Source organism: Chinchilla lanigera, unplaced genomic scaffold (genome assembly GCF_000276665.1).
Source record: "Chinchilla lanigera isolate Chin_1 unplaced genomic scaffold, ChiLan1.0 scaffold00051, whole genome shotgun sequence".
Classification (NCBI taxonomy): Eukaryota; Metazoa; Chordata; class Mammalia; order Rodentia; family Chinchillidae; genus Chinchilla; species Chinchilla lanigera.
In genome coordinates, this window is record NW_004955452.1 from 6,945,947 (window position 1) to 6,965,785 (window position 19,839).

A 19,839-nucleotide genomic window follows, 5' to 3' on the forward strand; every position below is an offset into this window, starting at 1 on the left:
GCACTACATAGCAAGAACCTGTCTTAAAAAGCAAAACATACAAAAAAACAAAAATCAAGGGCAGAGAAACAGTGGGCTGCAGGTTGGATGTGCCTGGCAGAGGATGGGGAACAAAGAAGCTTTTGTTGCCAAGATAAAAACACTTTAGAGCTGGGCGTGGTGGCACACACCTATAATCCCAGCACTGGGGAGAGTGAGACAGGAGGATTGCTGCACGTTCGAGGCCAGCCAGAACTACATAGTGTGTTCAAGGCCAGCTTGAACTACATAGTGAAACCCTGTCTTAAAAATAAAGAAATAAAATTTTAGGAAAGGGCTTGGGATATAGCTCAATGGTAGAGCACTTGCCTAAGTTGTGAGGCCCTGCATTCACTCACCAGTACCACCACCCCTGAAATCAGAGGCTGTTTTTATTAAGTAACTTTTACATGCCAAGCTCCGTTCTGAGTGCTTTCTGTACACATGTCCCTAAATCCTTGCAGCAGCTCCTGTGACTTGCTCAAGGTCACACAGCCCACAAGCGGCTGGAACATAATGTGGAGGTTCTAGCTCCAGTGCCCAGGTTCTCAGCCGCTCCGTTGCATCTCCTCTTCTTCGCCTCTTGTCTTTCAGGTAGATGGGAAACTGCTGTGCTGGCTGTGCACACTTTCGTACAAACGCGTCCTCCAGAAGACCAAAGAGCAGAGGAAGCACCTAAGCAGCTCTTCTCGGGCCGGCCACCAAGAGAAGGAGCAGTACAGCCGCTTGAGTGGCGGCAGCCATTATAACAGGTGACCCCGGTGCATGAGCTGGGCCGGGGGTGCTGGTAGGTGAGAGGTGAGGCACGGGCAGACGCGGACAAAACCATCTTGTGGAAGTTTTCCTATTTTTTTCTCTCCTAGACCATAAGAAGAATTTTGAGTTATAAAACTTACACTTCTTATGTAATGTTCATAGCCTTAGAGTGGGATATTTCTGTAGGAGATTGGACACTTCACTTGCTAAGGGATACACTTTTTTCTTTCTTTCCTCCTCCCTCTGTGTGTGTGTGTGTGTGTGTGTGTGTGTGTCTGTCTGTGTGTTTATGTATGTATGTATCTGTGTGTGATAGTGAGGATTGAACACAGGGCCTTCACACTGAGGTGCATCCCCAGCCCGTTTTTAAATTTTAAGACAGAGTCTTACTAAATTGTCCAGGCTGGGCTTAAACTCCCTTAGCCTTAGCCTCCCAGAGTGCAAGAATTATAAACATATGCCGATACACCCAGACTTGGCTTCTTGGGACGTGCACCTTTTTAAATATATATTTCTTCAGGTTAATGGATATTCTAGGTTTGTCAGGGTGACATCCAGTCAAAAGATGTCCTCTGACTGATGACTTAAGCTTCCTTTCATTCCTCCACTTCCCCCCGCCCCCGCCTCGTACCAGGAATCGAGCTGACGACCTCGTGCTTGCCAGGCAGGTGCTGTGCTGCTGAGCTAAATCCCCAGCCCCTAAGCTTCCTTTCAGAGTAACTATAATATTAGGAGTTTGGGCTGTGCTTTGGGTACAGTGACATGTACCTTTAATCCCAGCTACTTGTGAGCCTGAGGCAGAAGGATTGCAAGTTCAAGCCTAGCCTGTGCCAACTTAGTGAGACTTGTTTCAAAATAAAAAAGGGCTGGAAATGTAGCTCACTGGCACAGCACTTGCCTAGTATGAGTGAGGTTCTGGGTTCAATCCCCAGTACCAATAAAAGAGAAATTTTTTTTTTTAAAGTTGTGGCTCTAAATTGAATCATGGTTCTGCTGAGTTCTCTGTGGGAATCTTGGGAAAGTTTCTTTTCTTTTTTTTTTTTGTCTTTTTGTCTTTTTGAGACAGTTTCACTATGCACCTCAGGCTGGCCTTGAACTCACTTTGTAGCCAAGGTTGGCCTCCAACTCACAGAGATCCTCCTGCCTCAGCCTCCTGAGTATTGGGATTACAGGCATGAGCCACCATGCCCGGCAAATTGTCTTATCTTTAAGATGAGGGAAATAATTGGTATTGCCTCATGGGGTTGTTGTGAAGATAAGTTATATAATACATGCATAGTGATTAGTTTTATAAGTGGCGTATAAGGAAATAGTCCATACATTGTAGTTACTTTTTGTTATTACTATCATTACTGCTGTTATTACTACATTATTATTGCTGGGAGTACAGAGATGAATAAAAGAGTCATGCTGCTCTCTCAGTATGCAGTTGGGTGGAGAAGATAGATTGGCAATCACATCATTCCACCTGCATCTAGTAATGCAGTGAGCACAGTGGAAACCTGGGAGATCCAGGCGTAAGAGCTGGGCATAGAGGCACACATTTCCGTCTGAGACAGGCGGATTGGGGAGTTCCTGGCCAGTCTGGGCTACATAGTGAGTTCAAGGCCAGTTTGGACTGTGTAATGATAATAATGATGATGATGACAAAGAAGGCATGAGAGACAGTAGTAATTAACTACTTCAGAAAGACAGACAAGGCAAAAGATAATTCCCAGTTTTTTTATTTGGATGAACAATAGTAGGTCTTTAATTGAAAGAGAATAAAAGAATGGGAGAAGAGAAGGTTTAGTTTTGAAAAGCTGAGTTTAAAGCACCAAGAATAATTACATGAGCTTAGTCTAGAACTCAGAAGAGAAATTTGGATATAGATAATTTGTAGCATGTAAGAATCACTGAGAGTAAAGATTATTTAAAAATGTAGTGCCAGCACTTGAGAGGCTGAGACAGGAGGATCTCTGCAAGTCTGAAGCCAGCCTGGGCTACATAGTGAATTCAAAGCTGGCCTACACTGTATAACAAAATCCTGTCTTTAAAAAAAAAAAAAAAAAAATGTAGTTTCCTACAGCCCTGCCCCCGAATTCAATTCAGTAGGATCTGGGATAGAGTCTAGGAATCTGCATCATTTTATAAACATCCTAGATTTTTGTTTCTTTGTTTGTTTTTTGAGATAGAGTCTCACTGTGCAGTTCACACTGGCCTTGAAAGCCCTGTGTGGCCCAGGCTGGCTTCAAACTCTTGGCCAGTTCTTCTGCCTCAGCCTCCCAAGTACTGGGATTGCAGGCGTGCGCCATCACGCTCACTCAGCCTCATCCCAGTTGGTTTTAGTGAAGGTGGTCTGGGGTGACACCATGTCCAGTCTTGTGTTAAAACCATGCTTTTGGGTGGCATAACTCAAACTAAGGGTTGAGAACAGAACTCCAGAAGCATTCAGTACTTAAGAGATGGACAAAGAACTAACAAGTAGCTCTTATGGAAGTAGGAGGAAAGCTGGGTAGCTGTAATCCCATCTGCTTGGGAGGCTGAGACAGGAGGATTATGTTTGAGGCCAGCTAGGATAATTTAGACCTTGTCTCAAAATAAAATAAAAAGGGTTGGGGATATAGCTCAGAGGTAGTACATGTGCCTAGGATTCTCAAGGCCCTGCATTCAATCCCCCTAGTACCACTCCCTCGAAAAAAGAGAAAGTTCCAAGAAGAATGGTTGGTGGAATCGTATACCAGAGAAGAGGTCAAGTGAGGAAAGATCTGGAGAACCCTTTGCCCATAACAGCCAAACATCCATCAAAATGAAGGGTTGCATACCAGAAAGTCTTCAAGCTTTTCTGTCAAGACCAGTGTTAAGTAACCTTCCTGGGGCTAGAACTGATTTTGTTGTGGGACTCAGACACCTGTAGGAGGTTCATAAGGATATAGTGAGGAAGATCAGGAACTCACATGTGTCAGTCTGGTTTCTAGTCACAGCTTTACTACTAACTAGCTGCATCTCCTTGAGTAGGTCCATTGACCTTGATGAGCTCAGTTTCTGGAGGAAGCAAAGTAGAAATAACACATCTGTACCTCTCCGACCGCTTAGATGGGAAATATATGGGAGTCAGTGAAAGGAAAAGTACTTTTTAAAGCGTAAGACAGATTATACTTACTGAAGTTTTACTGATTCTGTTCTCGTGTATTAATAAAGCAGCTCATATTTATTAAAAGCCAAGCATGTTTGTTGGTCCTGCGGAAACTACCCACCCATGCGTTGTAGACCTACAAAATCAACACTGTAGTAGATTTTAAGAATTGAAAATACAAGCTCTGCATAGAAGAGCTACTTTTTTACATTGGTCTATTGGTCCATTTGACACACTGACTTTCTTTCTCTTTTTTTGGGTACTGGGAATCGAACGCAGGGCCTTGTGCTTTTGAGGCAGGCACTGTGCCAATGAGCCTGACAGACTTTCATTGTGGTGTTTAATATCTTCGATTTCTAATGTGTGTCTCTCTTTTTGCTTAATAAAAGCCAGAAAACACTTTCTACATCTTCAATTCAAAATGAAATCCCCAAGAAAAAATCGAAGTTTGAGTCAGTCACAACTAACGGAGACAGGTGAGCCTGTGGGCGTGTGTGTATACATCGTTTGAAACGTTTATGTTTTTCCCATACGAATGTGTTTCAGGATGTCCTTTGGAGCTAGTCTAAGCTATTGTCTGTTTATCAGTTGTATCTTGTCATTAAAATCTAAGACCTTGTAACTAACTGGATTTAATAGCAGTTGAGGAGCCGCCATGAGGTAACTCCTCTGCGCGGATTCTAGGAAGTCAGAGCTGAACACTTTGCATGGGGATCTGCACCTGGAGCCTTCTCCAGCCAGGGCAGGAGTTGGTTTCGAGAGGCAAGGTGGGACTGAGACGGTGGTGTTAGGCCCGTGAGGGGGCGATCCATGCTTCCTTAGCCATCAGAAAGTCAGCCCAGTGCAAATAGTCAGGAGAAAATGAGGTGCGTTTCAGACCTAATGGTTTTGTTTTGTTTTTGTTTTTTCCGGTACTGGGAATCGAACTCACGACCTCACGCTTGCCAGGCAGGTGCTGTGCCGCTGAGCAATAGTTTTCGTTTTCAGCCTGTCCGGATGCACAGTTTCATTCCTTGCTTTCCGCTCTCCTTCTCAGCAGTGCTTCCTCTTACGAGCTGCTTTGTCCTAATACCCAGAGTGCCCCACCCTTGTTGGTGCGATGGGCTGCTTCCCAGCAGTGTCTTGGGGCCCACTATTTTCCTGTTCCTCCAGGCCCGGGCATCCTGAAGTGAGACCACCTGACACACTGCCCTAAAATCCTTGGAATCATCCCCATTCTGAAACTACTCCATTCACAGTTTGCCCTCCCAGTGGTGGATATGAAGCAGCCATTCATACCAAGACTGAATTTTTTAATTTACCAGGCTACAAAGTATCTGAGAAGTTAGTCTTTCCTGTTGCCTTTTCCTTTATTTTCTCTTTTTTTTTTTTTTTGTCTTTTTCAGACAGGGTCTCACTATGCAGTTCAGGCTGGATTTGAGCTCACTTTGTAGCCCAGGCTGGCCTCGAACTTGAAACAATCCTCCTGCCTCAGCCTCCCGAGTGCTGGGATTACAGGTGTGCGCCACCATGCCCAGCATCCTGTTACCTTTTTCATTGACTTGATTTAGAACCCTGTGTAGATAGGGCCTCTTTACAACTCGTTAGATTTTAATATTCTTGAGTTAAACCTTTTGGAAACACTTAACTTACATGTTTAGATAACATGAATAAGAACCACAAAGACCATTTTTCCAGTCAGCTTTACTGCTCTCTGAGCAGCTACTCTGGCCATTCTGACGAAATGTAACACAGTCTGGCTATGTCACCCAGACTGGTCCTAAAACTCCTGGGTTCAAGCAGTCTTCCCGCTGCCTCCCAAGTGGGAATGAACTTTCATTTCATTTCATTTTCATTTTACATACGCCTGAAATGTGGTTTGGAACTGGTCTAAGCTGTCAGGGAACCTTTTCAGAATGCTACTCTGCAGTACTGTTATCTGTTTATCAGTTGAATCTTGTTACATATAAGATACTTATAACTAACGATTTAATAGTAGTTGGATAGCAGTTCACTAGGTAACTCCTCTGCACTAATTCTAGGAAGTCAGACTGAATACTTTCCACTATAAAAAAAATACGCATTGTATATATATTTGAAATGCTTATATTATTCCTATAGGTTTGAGTTTTAGGATGTGCTTTGGAGCTAATCTAAGCTATTTGTGAACCTTTTTAGAGTGTTACACTGCAGCACTGGTACCTAGATAGATAGATAGTTAGATAGATAGATAGATAGATAGATAGATAGTGTTTTGTTTTCATTTTTGTTTTTGAGACAGGGTCTCACTATGTAGTCCAGGCTGGCCTCGAACTTGTAATCCTCCTTCAGCTTCTTGGGTACAGGGTTTACAGGTGTACACTACCACACTTGGCTTTATTTTTTTTTATTTTGTTTTGAGACAGGGTGCTGTGCAGTTCAGGTCGGCCTTGAGCTCACTTTGTAGCCCAGGCTGGTCTCGAACTTGCAACTATCCTCCTGCCTCAGCCTCCCGAGTGCTGGGATTACAAGCATGCACTACCACACCTGGCTAGAATCTTAACATTCTGTTCTTGTTATTTGCATTTGTTTGTTTTAAATATTCATTGCTCCAGATAAATTACATTGCCATCCTTTTTAGTTTTTGCAGAGTTTCCCCCCCTGTTTTTAATTCACTTTGCAAAAAAGTGACAGTCCTTTGCAGTTTTTTGATAATCCTTTTAATGTCATATAGACCAGAAATATTTTTTAACTGAGTACTTATATAGCAAGTGTTAGTGTCTGAAATATCCATTATTTATCTGTGGTGCAGACCTGTAATGCCAGCACCCTTGCATTCCTGTACTCCCAGTACCCTGTGAGGCTGAGGCAGGAAGACCAGTTTGAACCCAACCTGGGCAGTTTAGTGATTTAGCGAGACCCTGGCTAAAAGTAAAATATGGACTGTATATACAGTTTAGTATAAAGGCTGTGGGTTCAATCCCCAGGACCACAATAAATATATACATACATGTATCAGCCAACAAGCTGTAAAGGGAAACTTCCAAGTTGTTGCTTTGTTGTCATAGGGAATTGGGAATCATATTCCAGTAGTCTGCTTAGGCTAAAAAAGAGTTGTGTTTAAAAGATTCTCCTAGCCAGGTGTGATGGTGCATGCCTGCAATCCCAGCACTCAGGAGGCTGGGGTCAGGAGGATCATTGCAAGTTTGAGACCAGCCTGGGCTACAAAGTGAGCTCAAACCCAGCCTGAACTGCATAGTGAGATCCTGTCTGAAAACACACACACACAAAAAAAAAACCAAGAAAAAAAAATATTCTCCTAGCATGGTGGATGCCTGTCTGGAATCCCAGTTGAGAGGCTGAAGCAGGAGAAGCACAAGTTTGAGGCCATCCTGAGAAACTTGGCAAGACCCTGTCTCAAAAAAAAAAAAAAAAAAAAAAAATTGTCCTGGGAGAAGAGGAGCTTTCTTTGGGAATTCTCTGGAGAAGGGCAAGATTTGACCCTCTTGGTAGTGATTCTTAATTTGGGTCTGAGGCTCCTTTGACCAGCTGTTAAAAGCTATGGATCTTAACCCCAAAACCCATCCATTGTGCGGCAAGGCAATATTGTACATATACCACAGTTTCAGGGGTATCTCTATTTATGAGACTGCTAAAAGGACATGGAGATTCCCTGGCACTGGACAGAGTGGAGCGCTCCAGTACTGTGACTAGAAGGAATCTGTTGAAAAAGCAGGCTATAGCGTGACTCTGGAGCTTAACACCCCTTTCTTCTTTTTAACTAAATACCACAGAATTCTTGATACTGAAGATGACAGTCTGGAGGCCAATTGTAACATAAAAGAAGTTGATTTCCTTCCTGTTAATTTCTTCTTTTTACAAAAAGAGTTGACTGCCTCTAGAATGGAATTTAGTAGCTTTTGCAGAGCTGCACCTTGTCACAGGGCTCTGGAGTACAGCCCTAAATGCTTGAGCTTACGATTTGTAATCCAGAACTTCAGGGGAGTTCTCTAACTGTAAACATGACTGTATCACGAGTAAATCCGTGGGGATCTTTAGTCAACCGGAACAGTACCCTTGGTTGTTGGGATATGGCATTCATTTTATTGTATTGTATTGTGTTGTATTGTATTTATTTTATTTTATTTTATTTTATTTATTTTATTTTATTATTATTTTTTTTTTGTACCGGGAATCAAACTCAGAACCTTGCGCTTGCCAGACAGGCACCTGTGCCCCTGAGCTCTATCCCTGGCATGGCATTTTACAATTGAATGGGAGAGAGGAGTGGAAGTAGGTTGTGGTTTGTGTTGGTGACCACTTGAGCTGTGCACTTTGGCAAGTGCTGTTAGTCCTGGTGAGTCTGGAGCAATGTGCTTGATCCTGGGAATTCAGAGAGCTACTTCAGCACTGGAGGAGCTCACAATCAAGTGACCTGGGTTGCATCCTCAGGTAGGGATGTTTATCCATCCAAGTTAAGATTTTTTTCCTTCCGTTTTCTCCTCAGCTTTTCCCCAGACCTGGCTCTGGACTCACCAGGCACTGACCACTTTGTCATCATCGCCCAACTGAAAGAAGAGGTGGCTACTCTGAAGAAGATGTTGCACCAAAAGGATCAGATGATTTTGGAGAAGGAGAAGAAGGTACGTTTAGTGAAGACCTGGCTTAGAATGATGCAAGGGGTAAGGTGTGTGAAATGAGAGAATGACTCACTTCGACTGATACTTGTTGGCCACTGATGCATGGAGAGAGATTCCGTGGCAGGGTTGGGATGTCCTGCGGGGAGGCTCACTTCGGCTCAAGGGCATTATCCTTGGCATTACCTCATCAGTCTGCTTCAGCCACGTGAGTTTAGAAAGCTGATTTTCTTAGCGTTTGGAGGGAGCTTCCCTTTCTCAGAGAGGACATTTGTGAGCCAAGCTACAGAGACAACATATAAAACTACAGTGTTCACACCCTAGTTGACAGTGAAGCATACAACAGCGTGCTATTGTCGGAGTGACCTGCCTTGGAAGGGTGTAATCAGAAGGTGCTGAATGAGCATGGAGTTGGGAGGAGAGATGGCGTGTATGCAACTGGAATGTTTAATGCTCTCAGGCTAAAAGAACCCGATGTCTCCATCTCTATTACGGGGTGGCTGTGTCTATGGGACAGTAATACTCAAAGTATGTGGGCCAGGTTTCCTTCCTTCCTGACAGTGTCCAGCTGGACCTTTCTCCGTGACTCTTACGCTACTGCTTCATCTTAGAGCTCTCTTATTAAGGTATCTACTACAAACACATTAATACATCAGTATCTTCATTATTAATGTTCTATCTTTATGTTAGGATATTCTTTTTTTTTTTTTTTTTTGGTTTTTCTCCGGTACCGGGAACCGAACTCACGACCTTGCGCTTGCCAGGCAGGCGCTTTTGCCGCTGAGCTAAATCCCCAGCCCTTCTTTTTTTTTTTTTAGACAAGGTCTCACTTTGTGGTTCAGGCTGGCCTTGACCTGAACCTGTTACTGTATGTAGCCCATACTGGCCTTGAATTTGTGGCAGTCCTCTTTCCTCAGCCTCCCAAATACTGGGATTACAGGTGTGTGCCAGCATGCCTGGCTTAGCCCTTTCTGTTTTTCATTTTGAGAACAGAGTCTTGTTAAGTTGCCCAGGCTGGGCTCAAACTTGCAGTCTCCTGGCTCAGCCTCCCTCAGTGCTGGATTATAAACATGTGCTGCTATACCCAGCTGTATCATTTTTCTAATATTATGGTCATATCTTCATAAGACCAATCTTATTTTGGTCTAAGTTATCCTTTCTCTTAAAGGGAGCTTTTTATATCCTTGTTCTAATTCATGTTTGTTTGTGGGTTTTTTTTCTTTTTGGTCTTTTTGAGACAGGGTCTCACTATGCAGTTCAGGCTGGTCTTGAACTTACTTTGAAGCCCAGGCTGGCCTTGAACTCCCAATGATCCTTCTGCCTCAGCCTCCCAAGTCTTGGAATTACAGATTTGCGCCACCATGCCCGGCTCATGTGTATTGTTATTTTCAAGTTCTTAGAAAGTATCTCCTTTTTACCTTAATAACAATAATAGCTAGCTTCTATTGGATGCTTAGTGTCTATCTCTGTTCAAAGTACCACTACCTTAGGATATGTGTGAATTCATTCTTTTTTTTTTAATTAACTAATTTTTTATTGGTACGTTTTAGAAATACAAAATGGTAAGATTTATTATAGGGAATTTATACCTGTACATGATATATCTTGCTACTTTTTTTTTTTTTCTCATTTCCACAGTGGTTGCACCAGTCTGCACTCCCACCAAAAGTGGAGAAGAGTGTTCATTTTTACCTACAGCCCCTCCAGCATTTGTTATTGGTTGATTCCTTGATAATAGCCATTCTTTCTGAAGTGAGATGGAATCTCAGTGTTTTTTGCATCTCTCAAATGACCGGAGATATTGAACATTTTTTCATATATTTATTTGCTGTTTCTACCTCTTTATCTGAGAAGTGTCTGCTCATTTCAGATGCCCATTTTTGGATTGGGTCTTAAAATTTGGGGGAGTCTAGCTGGGCATGGTGGCACATGCCTGTAACCTTAGCATACGGGAGGCTGAGGCAGGAGGATCACTGTGAGTTTGAGGCCAGCCTAGGCTACATAAGTGAGTTCAAGGCCAGTTTGCACTACATAGTGGTACCTTGTCTCAAAAATAAATAGGTTGATTAATTAATTAACTAATTTGGGAGGTCTGAATTTTCTGAGTTCTTTCTATATTATAGATAATAGTTCTCACAGTGGTGCTGCTGGTGCTGCTACTAATGTTGAAAAAAACCAACAACAAAATAGATATTAATAGTCCTTTGAGGAACAGCTATCAAAACTTTTTTCCTACTCTGTGGGTGGTCTCTTCACTTTGTTGATAGTTTCTTTTGCTGTGCAAAAGCTTTTTAATAAGATGAGATCCCAGTTGTTGATTCTTTGTAATGTTTCCTATGCGATCAGAGTTTTATTCATAAAGTCTTTGCTTATACCTGTGTCTTTAAGTGTTCTACCTATTCTATCTTCCATAGATAGAGTGTTTCTGTTTTAATATTTAGGTCTTTGATCCATTTTGATTTTAGTTTATTGCATGGTGAGAGATATGGGTCTAGTTTTAATCTTTTTTTTTTGAGACAGGATCTCGCTGTGTAATTCAGACTGGCCTCTACAATGTAGCCCATGCTGTTCTCAAACTCACAAAGCTCCTCCTGCCTCAGCCTTCCAAGTGGTAAGGTTACAGGCAAGAGCCACCACATCTGCCTAGTTTTAATCTTTGGCATGTGGAAAGTCAGTTTTTCCAGGACTGCTTATTAAAGAGGCTATTTTAAGGTGTTTGGCTCCTTTGTCAAAGATAACTGATATATGTTGACTTATCCTTGTTATTTTATTTGCCTGTTGTTCCCTTTTCCCCCTGTTTAATTACTTACCTTGCCTAGTGGATTCATTCTGTTGGGGTTCATGGAATTGTTCTTGTTATCTCTTCCTAGAGTGTCCTTTAGAACATTTTGAAGTGCTGGTTTAGTTGTCATGAATTTCTTTAAGTGTTCTTTGTCATGGAAGTGTCTTATCTCTCCATAATTTTGAAAGAGTTTTGTGGGGTACATAAATCTGAGCTAAAGGTTTTTTCTTTTAAGGCTTGAAATACTTCAGTCCAAGCTCTCCTCGACTTGAGAGTTTGTGTTGAAAAGTCTCCTGTGATTCTGATGGGCTTTCTTTTATATGTGATTTGTTTGTTTTTCTCTAACTTCTTTTAGGATTCTGTTCTTGTGCTGAATTTCTGGAATATTGACTATTATATACCTTGGTGTGGTTTTTTTTTTATGGTTAATTGGAGTTCTGTATGTCTTACATATCTGTATGTCAGATTCTTTTTTCCACGTTTGGGCAGTTTACTGCCATTCTGTGAACAGGTTTTTTATGTCATTTGTGCTATCTCCTGCTTTTTCATTGACTCTGATCAATCTTATGTTATTCTTCTTTGCATCATCTAGCAACTGTTGGATTGATTTCTTGTGGTCCCTTCCTATTTTTAAGAAATCTTTCTTTTTATGATTGCTAACCTTAGTCCTGTCTTCTATATCTGAAATTCTGTCATCACATTGGCTCATTCTGCTGTGCATACTTTCAGTGGAATTTTTAATCTCCTGGATATCTGTTTGAATCTGTTTCATGGATTCCGTTTCTTTCCTATGTTGGGCATTCATAGTTTCCATCATTTTCCTGAGCTGCTGCTGCTTTTTTTTTTTTTTGGTCTGAATCTGCTCTAGAATCACTAAACCTGTGTTTCATTATGGTCACCATCTCTGTAGTTATCTGAGAAATTATTTCTGACTTTATTATTTCTAGAGCTTCATTTGTCTGCTCTGTTACCTCCACTGTTACCACTTCAGAGAGTCCAGGTGGGTGGCTTTCAAATTGTGGCACCTCATTGCCCCCTGGGTTTGCCTTTGGTGAGTTTAAACTCTGGAGCTGCATCTTGCTTGGGTATCTTCTCATTTTCTACTTTTTAGTTTAATTCCTGAGTTGATGCTTGAAGAAGGCCTATGGCAGGTAGCTTTATTGCTAGTACTGAGAGCCCATTGAGGTATGGTGGTGCACGCTTGTAATCCTAGCACTGAGGAGGCTGATGCAGAAGAATGGCCATGAGTTTGAGGCCAGCCTGGGCTATATGGTGAGCTCAAGGCTAGCCTGAACTACACAATGAGACCCTATCTCAAAAAAAAAAAAAAAAAAGTATTGCAACCCCTTAGGAAATGACTACTTCTCAAAGATGTTTTCCAGGTGCAGCTAGCTTTTGGATTTTGAATCTGTTTCACGATCCTACCTCTTCAATTTATTGGGAGTGAGAAGTTGCTGCCTGTTTGGCTGACCCCCTGGTTCTTCGGCGCTGGCCTGTAGTACTGCTCATGACCCTTAGCCATTCTCAGTCTTGCCACTTCCTTCTGTGTCGAGGCCTCTCCTCACTCTCCCCATCAGCTTCAATTCTTGCTTCAGATCCCTGCTGGCTTCCAGGGATCCACTTCCCTCGTTCTTCTCTTCCTCACATTGCTATATTCCAGCATCTGGACACCAAATTTCAGAGGCTGTTTTTGTGCTGTTCACCACTCTGCAGGGCTGGGGAGTTAGCTCAGTGCCACGGCACCTGCCTGGCAAGTGCAAGGTTGTGAGTTTGATTCCCGGTACTGGAAAAAACCAAACCAAAAAAAAAAAAAAAAAACATTCACTCTGCCATCTTTGCAGAAGTCCCAACTCATTTATTATTATAACAACCTGTCCTTGAAATCACAGTGATCCCCTGCCTCAGCCTCCCCAGGGCTGGGATTAGCGGTGTGCACCACCACACCTGTTTTATAACAACCTTGTGAGTAAGAATTATTACCATCATTTCATAGATGAGGAATGCCTCTAGTATTTTTCCTTCTTAGGATTCCAGTCCCTTCCCTGTCTCTGTTTTTTTCCCTAAACCATATATTGCCTTGTGCCAAATTCAGAATGCTGTGACTCATTCTAAGTGGATAACAAAGACATTTATACTGTTAAAGTCTTCTCTTTTCCTTCCTTTTTACTTTCTTTTTTTGTTGTTGGTTTTGTTTTGTTTTGTTTTGTTTTGTTTTGTTTTGAGACTGGTTCTCTGTGTCATCTCAGTTGATCTTGAATTCCTGGGCTCAGGTAGTCCTCCTGCCTCAGCTTTGCAAGTGGTGGGGCTACAGGACTATGCCTCTGAACCCGCCTTATATTAGATAAATTCATGCATTCTTCTCACTTAATTCCCACCTCATTTTGCACATAAGTAAATATACGCAAAGAGGTTGACTAGTTTATGTCCAAATTGCTCAGCTAATAAATGACTGAGCAAGGGAGTGGACCCAAGTCTTTCTAACTCTGCTGTTTTCATTTTGCCAGTAAGGTGGAGATTCACAGGAAGATACCCATTTTCTTTCTGCTTTACTTGTGCCTAGTGGATGAATGTGGGCCCAAGTATATTGTATGTGCCCAGATCAGAATGGTACATAAAATGACCTTTGCAAAACAGAGAATGAACAGTTGTTCCTACTGCTTTGCAAAATTAGGGTTTTGAAGCCAGGGGTGTTGGCAAATGCCTGTAATCCCAGCACTCGGGAGGCTGAGGCAGGAGGATTGCCACAAGTTCAAGGCCAGTTTGAGCTATATATTCCAAAGCTAGCCTAAATACATAGCGAGACCCTGTCTCAAAAAAACAAAAACAAATTAGGGTTTTGAAAGGTGCAGAAACAAATAATAAAATTGTATCCTGTAGCTTTCAGGACTAAGGTCACACCTCCTGGCTTGGGACACAGACTTTTCTGCATCACAGCTGCCTGTCACTGGCCTCACCTTCTGCCCTGTCTAGGTCATCAGTCACCTCTGGCTGTGGCCATACCCCTCTCTTTACTTGGGTGCCCTTCTTTCTCCTCACTTTAAGTGCCTGCTGCTGCTGTTCCTTAAAACTTAGTTCACATGCCACCTCTCTGATTAGCTATCCTTTGATCCTTGAGTAGTGTAGTCAGTAGAAGTGAGCCTAGAGTTTGAAATCCACCTCTGTTGCTTGCTAACACTATGGATGCTCTTGGCCAAGTTACTTAATCCTTTCTGAGCCTTAGTTTTCCCATCTATGAAATGGCAATACTGCCCCTACAAGGTTATTGTAAAGATTTAATGAAGTCGAGTGTGGTGGCCTCCACCTGTAACCCCAGAAGCTGAGGCAGGAGGACCATGAGTTTGAGACCAGCCTGAACTACACAGCAAGACACTGTTTCAAAACACCAAAAAAGGGAGCCAGGTATGGTGGCAAACACCTGTAATCCCAGCACTCAGGAGGCTGAGGCAGGAGGATAGCTGCATGTTCAAGGCCAGCCTGAGCTACATAAAAAGATCCTGTCTCAAAAAAGAAAAAAAATTGAATGAAGTAATAAAATCAGTTTTTCTGGAACATGGTAAAAGTTCAGTAATGGGCAGCATCTATTACTCTCATGGCTTTTCTTTCTTTCTTTCCTTCTTTTTCTTTTGGTCTTTTTGAGACAGGGTCTTGCTATGCAGTTCAGGCTGGCCTTGAGCTCGCTTTGTGGTGCAGGCTGGTCTCTAACTTGCAATGATCCTCTTGCCTCAACCTCCAAGTGCTGGGATTACAGCCATGTGCCACCATGCCTGGCACTCTCAAGGCTTTTCTCAGACCATTAGTTACTTTATATATTGTTTTATTTGGAGAAGTTGGTATATATTAAATACTTAAAATCTTAAAATTTTGCTAGTGGTTGAGTATCAGAAATGTTAATTCAGCGTTGGACAGAATGGTGCGTGTCTGTAGCCCCAGCTGCTCTGGAGGCTGATGCAGGAGGATAGTTGGAGCCTAAGATGTTCAGGGCAAGACTGCTCAGTAGTAAGGCACCTTGAGCATGGTGGTGCACACCTGAAATCCCAGCACTTGGGAAGCTGAGGCAAGAGGGTGCTGAAAGTTTGAAGCCAGAGTGGGCTACACAGTGAGTTCAAGGCCAGCCTGGACTGCATAGCGAGACCCTGTCTCAAAAAAAAAATCAAAGTAGAAAAAACAGAACAATGAGATACCTCTTTAAAAAAGAAGGAAATGTTAGTTCAGGTGAGCTTTAGAAAAAAATAGAATACCTCTTGGCTTGATGTAGGTGTAGATCTGCAGGAGAGCCCTGGAGAGTTCATGAATTTCAGGGACCATTTAGCTGTCTGATACCAGAACATTTTTCACTGCACAGCAGTTTCTTCTTCTTCCTTTCTGCCTGTTTTCCTGTAGATCACAGAGCTGAAGGCTGATTTTCAGTACCAGGAATCCCAGATGAGGACCAAGATGAACCAGATGGAGAAAACGCACAAAGAAGTCACAGAGCAATTGCAGGTGCCTCTGCTCGCTGTGTGTGGTGACCTGGGGTAGTTGCCTGATCATATTTCTTTTGTTTGTTTGTTTGTTTTTGTTTTTCTTCCGGTACCAGGAATTGAACTCACGATGTTGCACTTGCCAGGCAGGTGCTTTGCCGCTGAGCTAAATCCCCAGCCCCTGCCTGATTATATTTTAAGTATTAATCTCCAGATTTTTTTCTCAAAATATTGACACATTGCAAAATATTGGTCAATCCCTTTTTTGGGTATATTTTATTGTTTACTCTTGAATGCATTCTGATCTTTTCCTTTGAAAAATTGTAGAATTAATAAATGTATTTTTTGATTTTTGAATGTACCAGATAGGAGTTTAGATGTCTGAGTTACAGTTTTCTGTTTTTCTAGTTCATTCAGGGACTCCCTGGTTTGTTTGTATTGAATAAACCATCCTTTTAAAACAGTGGGTCTGCTGGGTGTGGGGGCGCACGCCTGTAATCCCAGCACTTGGGAGGATGAGGCAGGAGGATTGTTTTGAGTTCGAGACCAGCCTGGGTTATAAAGTGAGCTCAAAGCCAGCCTGAACTGCGTGTCTCAAAAAGACAAAAAAAAGTAAAACAATGGGTCCACCAGGTGTGGTAGCATATGCCTATAAGCCTAGAACGTGGGGTCTGGGGTAGTAGGATCACTGTGAATTCAAGGCCAACCCAGGCTACATCTTGAGTTCAAGACCAGCCTAAACCACAAAGCGAGACCTTGTCTAAATTAATTAATTAATTAACTAATTTAAAAAACCAACAGTGGAACTTTAGAGATAGAAACACCCCTGTTAGCCTCTAGCAGATACTTTTTTCTCTGAACTAAGTGTCAAGCTCTAGAACTTTCTATCTTTTACCTCTGGAATTAGTATTGTTCATCACTTCTTGACTTTTTTTTGAGATGAGGTCTCGCTATGCAGTTCAGGCAGGTCTTGAGCTCACTTTGTAGCTCAGGCTGGCCTCTAACTCGCAATGATCTTCCTGCCTCAGCCTCCCGAGTGCTGGGATTATAGGCGTGAGCCACTGTTCATCACTTCTTGAACCTCTGCATTGTCTGCTTTCACATCTGCGTGGAAAATTTATGCTACCATTTGTTGTTATTACTATCCATTAAGTTTAATTTTTTTTTAAAGGCTAAAAACCGAGAGCTTCTGAAGCAGGCAGCTGCACTGTCCAAAAGCAAGAAGTCCGAGAAGTCAGGAGCGATAACCTCTCCGTGACCGATGGCAGGCTGCTCCCCAGCAACAGCAGATGGAGTCACCTTGGGTTAGGGTTAGAGACCTGGCTGTTCTCTGGGAACTGCAAGCGTTCTTAAAGATCCCCATTTTACTACAGTTACCCTTCTTTGCGCGACTGCGGTGGGCTGGGTGGAACACCTGGTCCGTGCTGTGTGGCGCCTGCATGCCGAGTGCTTGGGTTTCAGCCTCCCCCTCCTCCCTGTCAGTGTGCGCCTTCCGCTCTCCCTCCTCCTCTCCCTCCTCCTCTGCCTCCTCCCTCTCCTCTCTCCCTTTCTCTTCTTCCCTCCGTCCTCCTCGCTCACCCTTTCTTTGCCTCTCTTTTGTCTGTTTTGGTACTACTCTCTGTTTTTGTGTGTGGTGGTCGCTGCCCAGTGTTACGTGCAGAATGATCTTTTTTCTGTCCGTCATTGCATCCGGCCGTACCCGTGAGCAAATAGTTTGGCATTAAGTATCTATCACTGCCACCTCTGAACTTCGGAAAACTGCCACCTTAAGACTGGTACAACGAGAGAGGCTCCCTCTCTCCAATAAACCTTTTGCTTCAGGGTATACTCTTGGGGTTTTTTCCAGGTATATTATGTATGAACTTTGTACTATGTATAGCCAGAGTTTTATTTATTTTTTAAAAAAAGAAACTTTTTCTTGATAAAGGAACAGTGGTAGCCTAGATAGTTCTTCTTGTAAAAATGATGCCTCTTGGAGGAAAAAAAAACCAGTCCTATTCTCTAGCTTTTAGTAGAAGAATCAGATCTTTTGTTTCTTACCTTAGAGTCTTAAAAACGGATTGCTAAGGTGAATTTAATGCATAAGTATGGAGTTAAGTGCCTTTGGGAGGATTTCTTAGAAGAGCATAGAGAGGTTGCAAAGATTGGAACAGTCTGTCTTTTTAAGTAAGGGCAGAAAGAAAGGTTGTCCAGGTTGTACTGGACACTTCCCTCCCCCACTCCTTTCCTTATTCTTTTACATGATTGATTTTAAATTCTCACACTGCCACTTTTTTGTTTTTTAATACCCTTTACTTGTTATCAGTTGTCATACTGAGCTATTGTCAGAAAACTTCTTTTTACATGAGCAGATTCAAAATGAGGTTTCGGGCTGGATGTGGTGGCGCATGCTTGTAATCCCAGCACTTGGGAGGCTGAGGCAGGAGGGTCATTATAAGTTCAAGGCCAGCCTGGCTACAAAGTAAGCTCAAGGTCAGCCTGAAGTGCATAGCAAAACCCTGTCTCAAAAAGACAGAAAAAAAAAATGAGGTCTTTGGGCTGGGGACATAGCTCAGTGCAAAGGCCCTGGGTTCAATCCTTAGTACTGAAAATACAAACACAATGAAGTCTTTGAAGTATAGAGCATTTCTGGGGTCAGTACAGGCTGTTGGAGTATGGGCATGGGTCTTACTGGGAGAAACTGTTTCGCTGTACCTCTTCCCACTCCTTTCCGCCCACCCCAGCCTGTGCACTTCTTGCTTTCAGTGGAAAGGTGTTGAAAACAGGTGCTCCTCAGAGGCAGGGTGGCTTCAGCCACAGTCGGGTGTGCTCTGTTCTCTCTTTTCCACACAGTAGGCATGCAGATTTACTTCTCCAGGAAAGGGAATACATTTGCATTGTTAGCCATACTCTCAGGTCCTTAATGTGGTTATTTCTGACATAAATTAAGGATGTGTGGTTTGTGCCATGAAACAGGACAGAACCAGCTACCCTGGAGTCATTAATGTGGGGGGCACTAGAGTTAAAGGTGATCATGAGAGCAGATGAGACTGCACCTCAGCCTACCAGCAGTAAATGTAACTTGTTGAAAGCAAATGTGCTATAATTTAGGGTAACATTTGCGTAAGTGGAGCCATGCACATAATTGGACAAAGATATGGAAGTGGGATGGCTTCCTTCTGGTGAGAGATACAATGGATCATGTTTATATATCACCCTAGTAGGGGGTATAACTTTTCCTTCTAAGCAAGGGAAACTACAGTGCTAAATAGTTTATAACTTTTTTTTTTTTAGAGACAGGGTTTTGCTGTATAGTTCTGGCTGGTTTTGAACTCACTATTAGCCCAGGCTGGCCTCCAACTCACAGCAGTCCTCCTGCCTCAGCCTCCTGAGTGCTGAGATTGCAAGTGTGTGCCACCACGCCTGGCCAGTTCAGTAGCTTTTTTTGAATGAGAAACTTTTAGGTAAAGCTAAAACTGTCAGATAATATTTTTCAGATGCATTTGCATTGGGAAAAGATTGTGAAAAAATGACAGTCATGATTTTTTTAAATTTTAAAGACTGAGAAATTCTGTTATATGAAGTATGACAATATAAAAAACACATTTAGTTTTATACTAAATCTTTTTTTAAAGTCGTGGCATTTAATATAAAGCAAACCCACACATTTTCTAACTTTCCATAAGTTCCTAAAAGGAAAAGAAGAAACCTCAGTCTTAAAATTTGGTTTTTTAAAAATCATGACACTGTTTACCATAATATTGAGTAGCTAACTTTTGGTAACACTTTTGTTTCTTTGTATGTTTATAATGGACATTTTAAAACACAGGAATGTTTTGGTTTGTACAGACTTTGACAAATGTGTGTTAATAAAAATTCATATTGACAAGTATAATTTTTGGTTTTTGTCATTCTTCCTTTTTTCCTTTCCTTCTTATCTCTGTCCTTCTCTTTCTTCTTCCCTTCCTTCCGTAGAATTTTGGAATTGAGGGGCCGGCTCGCTCCCTGCCTCGTAGGAGCCTGGAAGGGGGGGCCCGGGCGCATGGGGAGCCACGGGTGGGGAGCGCCGGTCTTTGGGCCAGCTTGCTGCTTGCCTGGTAGGCGCCCAGAAAGGGGGGCCCCCGGCGCATGGAG

The 19,839-nt window shown here is 42.5% G+C and overlaps 1 protein-coding gene across 1 annotated transcript in view; it reads left to right on the forward strand.

The window, feature by feature from the left end:
• Positions 1-17,098, forward strand: part of Fam76a (family with sequence similarity 76, member A) — a 30,816-nt gene extending 13,718 nt beyond the window's left edge. The window contains exons 5-9 of the mRNA XM_005394926.2: positions 613-770; positions 4,279-4,365; positions 8,355-8,490; positions 15,647-15,748; positions 16,898-17,098. Of these exons, the coding sequence (XP_005394983.1) occupies positions 613-770; positions 4,279-4,365; positions 8,355-8,490; positions 15,647-15,748; positions 16,898-16,984 (570 nt within the window). The 3' untranslated portion in view covers positions 16,985-17,098. The remainder of the gene's footprint in view (positions 1-612; positions 771-4,278; positions 4,366-8,354; positions 8,491-15,646; positions 15,749-16,897) is intronic.
• The last annotated feature ends 2,741 nt before the right edge of the window (positions 17,099-19,839 follow it).